The sequence below is a fragment of the Terrapene carolina genome, unplaced genomic scaffold (assembly GCF_002925995.2).
Source record: "Terrapene carolina triunguis isolate 2854851 unplaced genomic scaffold, T_m_triunguis-2.0 Scaffold58, whole genome shotgun sequence".
In the NCBI taxonomy this organism is placed as follows: domain Eukaryota; kingdom Metazoa; phylum Chordata; order Testudines; family Emydidae; genus Terrapene; species Terrapene triunguis.
Window position 1 is genome coordinate 110,815,564 of NW_020664409.1, and position 7,641 is coordinate 110,823,204.

Here is a 7,641-nt window from a genome sequence, read left to right on the forward strand (position 1 = left end):
GCACTCATCCGCAAAAGCAAAAGTCAGCCTCTTCAGATGTAAGAACCATGTGAACAGCAGCATGTCCCATGCTGCTTCCCAACCTATCTTTCCCTATCCCTCCCTCTAGAGGGAAGCAAGTGCTTTCTGCCTCTAGATGTCACTCTCTACCATCTTTTCTTTCTCTCCTTCTATTTTTCTTTCTCCAAGATCCTGCAATTTTTTTTTTAAATTCCTTTCTGATCTCTTTCCGGCCATGTGTGATTGCAGTTTCCTCTGGGCGTCCATTTCACCAGCCTGAAATTAATCAGCAGCGAGAGGGAGAGAGAGAAAAGGGGGGAGAAACCCCCCTTGTCATCTTGATCCCCAAGCAGAAGCAGGGCAGTGGCCCCCAGGAATTCACCCCAATACTCCCTCGCCAGGATCTGCAGGCGGGCTCCCTGACTGTGATCTGCTGGAGCAGGGGGAACCCCACATCCTCCAGATTCCCTGCCAGAAATCTACTGGACCAACTCCCCTTCATTCCTCCCCAGGATCCGCAGGAAAAGCCACCAGGAGATCGCCTGTCCCTCCTCCACTCCAGCCCTCCCCACCCCCAGTTTGGAGGAGCTTGCTCTTTGCTGGCTGAGGGGGAAATCTCTGAATCTGGCTGGACAGCTTTTTTTACTTTGAAGCCTCTTGGCTTCTTTCCTCCATCTCTTCCACCGCTGACAGTAAAACCCAGCCTGGCAGAGCTCTACAAGGGGCTGTCCCTCCATGCCACCCTGCAGCACCAACAGCATGGATTTGGTGTGTGTAAAGGGGCTGCTGTAATTTCAGCCTCCTGGACCTGCCCTGGTTGGATTATTTTTGATAGCTCTGATTTGAAAAGCAGCCACCAAGCCCGCCTGATCGTTCACTGCTGCAGCTGCAGCTGTATTACAGCAGGGAAGCCTCATTCCTGGGTTGCAGAGAGAGAAGGTTGCAGGATCCTTCAATCCCACCCCCTTCCTCTTTCCACAGCTCCGAGGAGAGTCCTGGCTCTTTGCAGCAGATGTGCTGCAGCAGAGTGGAAGCCAGCACTAGTAGCCACTGCAGCAAAGGAAGCACTTGTCTCGGGTGATTTGGGGGAAAGGAATTGAAAATAAGGGGGTAGATTTTGTTTCCGAGGGTCTGGGCTTCATTTCCCAAACGCTCGTTCCTTTCCTGCATGACACGGATCCTGCTCTGTGATTCCTTCAGGCGATGGCCATGCAGTAGAGATGTCAGGGTCCAGGCTGAACAGTGTCAATGGGTTTTTGGAGGACTCCAGGATGGAGGTTGGGGACATGGGGAGGATCCTCAGGAGTTTGGAAATTGGGACCGTGCTGACCTTGTTCTACCAAAAAAAGTCCCAGAGGCCAGAGAGGAGGACGTTTCAGGTGAAGCTGGAGACCAGGCAGATCATTTGGAGCCGGACGCCTGAGAAAGTGGAAGGAGACAGTGAGTATATTCCGCATCGCAGCGTGAACCAAGAAAATGTCTATCTCTAAAGCTGACTGTCAAATGCCTCTCACTAGGGGAGCTGGGCTTGGTGCAGCTCACTCCAAGAGTCCAGGAAAATCCAAGCTGAATGCATTGGCTTGTAAATCTTTGTGGAGAGGCAGCCTGGCCTAGTGGATTGAGAACCTAGGAACTCCCCTATTCTAGCTCTGGCTGAGCTCTGCCAGTGACTTGCTGCATGGCCATGGGCAAGTCTCTAGATCTTAGCCTGTAAAATGGGGATGGTGGCTTTTGTGAGGGTTCACTGGTTAACATTTGTAAAGCTCTTTGAAAAGTGCTATTTACGTGTTATGTTTTATCAATCGCTATGGTGATGGCGGCTTAATGATCGGTCATAGCACCGTTATTCTAAGGAATGGTACGAACTTTACTGGCGGTACCAACCATGTGCCCAGGGATTGTTTCACTGGCCACAGAGAACCTCTGGAGCGGAATGTGGCATCTGTTTCGCTGCAACAGTCAGTGAAGAAGAATGCAGCATGTAAGCGCAGGGGGATTTAGGTCAGGAGCATGTAGTTACTTGAGTAGGGAGGTGGCCAGGACATCAGGGTTAACACTCCCTCCCTGACAAAAAGCACCAGGAGATCATTAATAATCACAAATGGCCGTGACCTTTGTTTACATAGCATCCTAAAGAGGGCTTCTCCAGCAGCACTCTGTCTCCTAGCACCACCCCGGGGCACTGGTTCTGCGCCGGGGAAGAGCGCCACTTCACCAGCAACACACCCCTTCCTGCAGTGGCCTGAGTTTTCTCCTTGGAGGTTTTCCACTCAAGCCGTGACCTAGCCCAGCCATGTTTAGCACATTGTGCCTGAGCAGATGACTGCATGAAGGGGCTGGGCTCCTCTTTTCACCTGCCTCCCATTTATTTTTCAGTAAGTTCCCTCGTCTCACTCAACCACCACAATCCCCATCCTCTCCCTTGGCAGCTCCATACTTACAGCCTGCATAGCACATGCAGCCACTCTGTCGTCTCTTCCTTTCTGATTGCCCTTGGCATCACGGCTGCAATTCCACTGAAGATAATGGAGTTGACAGGGGTGAGCATGTGGTGTTTTCCTGCTTTGCCTCATTTATGCCCTTCCCTGTGCTTTAACCCACCCTTCTTCTTTCTAGTCCCTTCCACTCTGCTTGCCCTCTTATCTTTGGGGGGGGGAGGGTACTCGCAGCTCAGCATGGGGGATTCACTCTTGTAGCGCATGTTACTACTAAGGGGAATTGTGTGGCTGGTGCAGAGTTCAGAAGATAATACTTGTTCATCTGCCTCCTGTGTGTTGCTTACTCAGGGTCTAATTCATCAGCAGCAGAAGAGGCAGGTATTTTCCCTCTGTCATGCTTTAAATGGCCAATCCCATCCCTTATTCTTGAGAAGTGGTTGCAGCCAGCCATGATTTTACCCAGGAAACCAGCATATGGTTATGGAGATAACACTAACCCTCCACGTGGAAAGCCCCACTGGGTATGGAATCCCGTTAATGTGCAGTTATCCTCTGAAAAGTGGCTGTGGAAGAATGATCCCGTCTTACTCAGCAGATCTGCTCCCCCGGGTATATCAAAGTCAGAGCTACTTGCTTTAGTGACAAAAATGTTTTCTACTTTTATTCCTATCAGTCCTTTAGACCCAACACAGCTCTGGGAGAGGGAGCTGGAGTCATGCAGCATCAACAGGATTGTTTAAGTTCCAGTTGCAGGGTCAACTGTGTATCTTCGTTGCTTTCATATCCTGCCTTAGTTATATCTTTACAACCCTACTGCCCTCAATGGGGTTGCACAGGTATAACTGAAGGCATAATTTGAAAACAGTAAAATTACACAGGTGTGAGGACAACATTTAGCCTGAAGAGTCATTATCACTGCTGATGATGCATGAACCAAAAAGAACCCAGCTTGACTCTCAGATCCCAGGGCAGAAGATAGAAAAACATTTTTTTACTTGGAAATGTATAGAATTTGTTCTGGACTCGCTGAGAGATGAAAAATATGGATTCCTTTTTATGGTGATTTTTGAGCGCAGAGATGTGCTTTAATGGTCAATTGGATATTTGCAAAATGATGCAACATTGAACAGATCACAGTGCTAATTAATCCACCCATAAACCAGCCATAGGTGGTATGTAAGTAATAATAACCCAAGTTTATTAATGGCGAAACAGGTACAGAAAGACTTGGGCCTTAACTTTCCAAAGTGTCCAATCATTTTGGGTGCCCAACTTGAGACATGTAGAGTGAAATCCTGGCCCCACTGAAGTCAAGGGGAGTTTTGCTCTTGACTTCAATGGAGCCAAGATTTCCCCCCAAGAGTCTCCCTTTCAGAGATGCTGAAAACCTACAATCCTAAGTAAAGTCAATGGGAACTTCTAGCCTTTGTTTGCCAGAAGTTGGGAGTGGATGACAGGGAATGGGTCAGTCTCGCTTTTTGAATCTGTCCTGCCTGGTTTCCAATCAGTCTGAGAACCCCGCTTTGTTCATGGGTTTTATCCCACAGAATGGTGCCCTCAGTGTCTGATACAAATCAATCCCCGACCTCCAGCTGGGAGATGTGGAAGGAATTGGCATCACTAAAACCAATGAGTCCCTAACTTTTGAAATGGGGAGCAGGGGGGTGAGTTGGGGACTTCCAAGGCCATGAAAGAACCACAGCCTGCTCCATTTGATTTTCCAGAATAATTCTTGGCCTGTCATTAAAACCTTGTCTACACTTGTTGCCGTGTGTAGCGTATGCTGGAGCTTTTCCCCACTGTCTTCCCCCACCAGAGCCTTTCCCTGCTGCCAGAGCCTTTCACTGCAGTGGGGAAAGGCTCCATCAGCAGGGAGGCAGCCGGACACTCCACTGCTAAAAATAGCAGCATAGACAATGGAGGCGCTGTTTGGGGACGTAGAGAGCCATGTAGGGTATATACTCTAAGGTTCTGGCATGTCTTTACTTGTCTAAACGGTGCCTCGCTGTCTACACAGCTACTGACACCCGTACTTTGGGGGCATGCAGTGTAGGTACGCTGCATGCTGCCATAAGTGTAGACATTGCCTAAGAGTGTCTTCCCTTTTAGGGTCTCAAAGCACTTTGCAGCTGATCCTTGTGGCCCTCCTGGGAGGTGAGCCAGTAGCGTTAGCCCCACTACACACAGAGCATGAGAGACTCAGCCATGGTCACACAGCGAGTCAGTGGCAGAGTCCAGAATCAAACCCAGCTCCCCCGGAATCCCAGCCCTCCCCACTAGTCACTTGATCACACAGTCTGCAGATCAGGCTTCCAAACAACCTTCTCTCGATTGCCATGTAGGTGAGATTTCAAGAAAGAAGTACCAAAGAGAGACTCTCGCATCTGCTTGGCCAGCTGTTGGTAGCATGACTATATTCTAGCACTGAAGTGGTGATTTATAGCATGGGCAGCAGTAGATTGCTCTAGAGCCCCTGTTTTTGGCAACTGAAGCAATAGCATCAGTGTCGTAAAAGATCCATTGCTGTTCTGACAAGCATTTGGAAAGCCCCTTCATAGCACAGGTTTCACTGTGTGGAACTGATTAACCACAAACTTCCAATATCCCACTGCTGTTACCTGGACCACGAGCAACCACCAGACCTAAGCAACTTTACTTAGAAAACGCAGGTGAAAATTAAATCTCCAGTACGCTTCTCCGAATTGGTAGCTGGTAACCTCCTCCTATCTCTCCTGTTCAAACAAACATATGCGTTCCCTTACCACACAGAGAATGGGATTACTGTCTGTTTGTGCACAGTAAAGATCCTTCCCTGTTTGCTTGCTTGTATGTGGGCAGTGTTGTCTAGTGATTAGAGGAAAGGACAGAGTCAGGCTTCCCAGATTCAATTCCCAGTATTGCCAGTGACTCACCTGTGACCGATGGGCAAGTCACTTATCCTTTCTGTGCCTCAATGTCCCCATCTATACAATGGGGCCAGTAAAACCCGTCTCACAGGGACAGCTGGCATCTTGATCATAGTAACAAATTCCTCTTACATGATGACCTGTCATTGGCCCCTAAAGTGATGCTGGGACATGTGAACTTCCCATGAGATGACCCCAGGAGAAAAGGGAAGATCTCACCACTCTTAAGAGCGATGGCAATCCCAGGGCAGCTGCTCAGCTTAAGGAACGTTTGCAGAGCACTTGATCTTGAGATGAAAGAAGCTGCATGTTATTCCCTGCATACACAATAGGTAACTGCCCTATGGGCAGTGGAACTTCTACTGATTTTGCTTATGGCTCAGGTCCTATTTTACAGGAACTATTGGCATCAGTGTTATTGTGGAAACCGGGGGGATGGCAGGCCTAAGCCTGCCTATAGCTAAAGGCCCTCCCCCATAGCCAGGCCACAAGTAATGGCGTGGGACAACAGATGAAAACACAGGGGCACGAGTGGGCTCAGAGGGTAATAATGAGGGATCCAGAGGGGGACACCAATCAGAGAACCCCAGACAGTGCCCACTGCTCTTCAGAGGCATCTAGGGAGTCAGCAGACACCGCCCAGAGGAATTCTGCTCTGATGCGTGGCTGTACAAGGGATAGGGTGACCAGACAGTAAGTGAAAAATCGTGACGGGGGTGGGGGGCAATAGGTGCCTATATAAGACAAAGCCCCAAATATCAGGAATGTCCCTATAAAATCGGGACATCTGGTCACCCTAATAAGGGACTGGAAATAGGCCACGCAGTCACTGAGGGTCACCCCCCGCCCCCATCCAGCTTCCTTCTTCTGGTATGATGGACAGCCGACTTGGCCAGCCCCAGGAGGAGGCTAACAAGGAGGTTTCATGACTTTGTGGGGCCACAGATGATGACATCAATGTAGAGAGGCAGTGCCCTTTCTGATTTGGTACCGTTTTTTAAGACTTTGATGTGCTTTCCTCACCATCAACAGTGGAAAAATAGTCTCGCCCTGTTGTTGAGAGACATAGGGCGTGTCTGCTGTTATGAGGAAGTTACAGCCTCAAGTTTTGGCAGAGGAGCTCAGGGAACCAACACGATTTATCTATCTAAGCACACACCTTGTCAGGCCACTGATCCGTGTGGTTAGGTCTCCCATTCCAAAGCGGGTGAAAACAGTTGTAAATCTTCAGACAAGTGACTCTGTATAATCCAGATCATTTGTAGTTTATCAAAAGGGAATTGGAACGACTGGGTAGAGAACTTGCTGGCTCCCCTTTGCATTTAGTCCCAGCGCCATGCCTTAGAGCCAAGCATGCAATTGCAAATAAAGCAGGGCTGTGCTCAGCCCACTGCTACAGAGAAAGGGATCAGGGCTCCAAATCTCCCCATCACGCCTATTTCACGACGGTTCCCCTGACTCGCTGCTGTGTGCAGTGTATATTTAATCGTTGGAAAGTTCAATTCTCTAGTTGTCAAGATGGTTTCCTGCTTGCACAGCCAGGGCTATTTAAATAGTTTTCTTTCTTATGGATGTTGCCAAGATCTTGTTCCCTCCCCTTTCAGTCCCATCCTGACACTTTTAAATCTACCATCGATATGGTGATCAACTTGTAAAGGAATGAATGAGGCATCTTGTAGGCCACCTGATGAATTTATTAACTGGATAAGCAGGCAAAGCAGTGCTGCTGTGTATGGAAATAAAGGCATGCATGCTTTAAAGCAGAAGACCCTTTGCTATTGGAGACTAATTACACGGTCAGTTAACCCAGATGGAACTCATGCTGTTTCTTATCATACAAATGTGTCCACGTGCTTCCACATGTCTGGGGCTTCAAGCCTCAGCTGTGCCTAAGTTGTCCCAAAGCAGTTAGCCATCAACCACGAGGAAACCTGGAGAATAAGAAGGGTACAATCCAGACTGAGTAGCTGTGTCACCCTTGCCCTTTACGATGCCTTGCCACTGTAGCCTCCAGCTACATAGATAGATAGATAGATTCATAGATTCTAGGACTGGAAGGGACCTCGAGAGGTCATCGAGTCCAGTCCCCTGGCCTGATGGCAGGACCAAATACTGTCTAGACCATCCCTGACAGACATTTATCTAACCTACTCTTAAATATCTCCAGAGATAGAGATTCCACAACCTCCCTAGGCAATTTATTCCAGTGTTTAACCACCCTGACAGTTAGGAACTTTTTCCTAATGTCCAACCTAAACCTCCCTTGCTGCAGTTTAAGCCCATTGCTTCTTGTTCTA

At 48.6% G+C, this 7,641-nt stretch overlaps 1 protein-coding gene across 1 annotated transcript in view; it reads left to right on the forward strand.

Moving 5' to 3' along the window:
* Positions 1-490: 490 nt before the first annotated feature.
* Positions 491-7,641, forward strand: part of LOC112119748 (1-phosphatidylinositol 4,5-bisphosphate phosphodiesterase gamma-1-like) — a 75,482-nt gene continuing 68,331 nt past the window's right edge. The window contains exon 1 of the mRNA XM_026646937.2: positions 491-1,440. Coding sequence (XP_026502722.1) covers positions 1,221-1,440 — 220 coding nt within the window. The 5' untranslated portion in view covers positions 491-1,220. The remainder of the gene's footprint in view (positions 1,441-7,641) is intronic.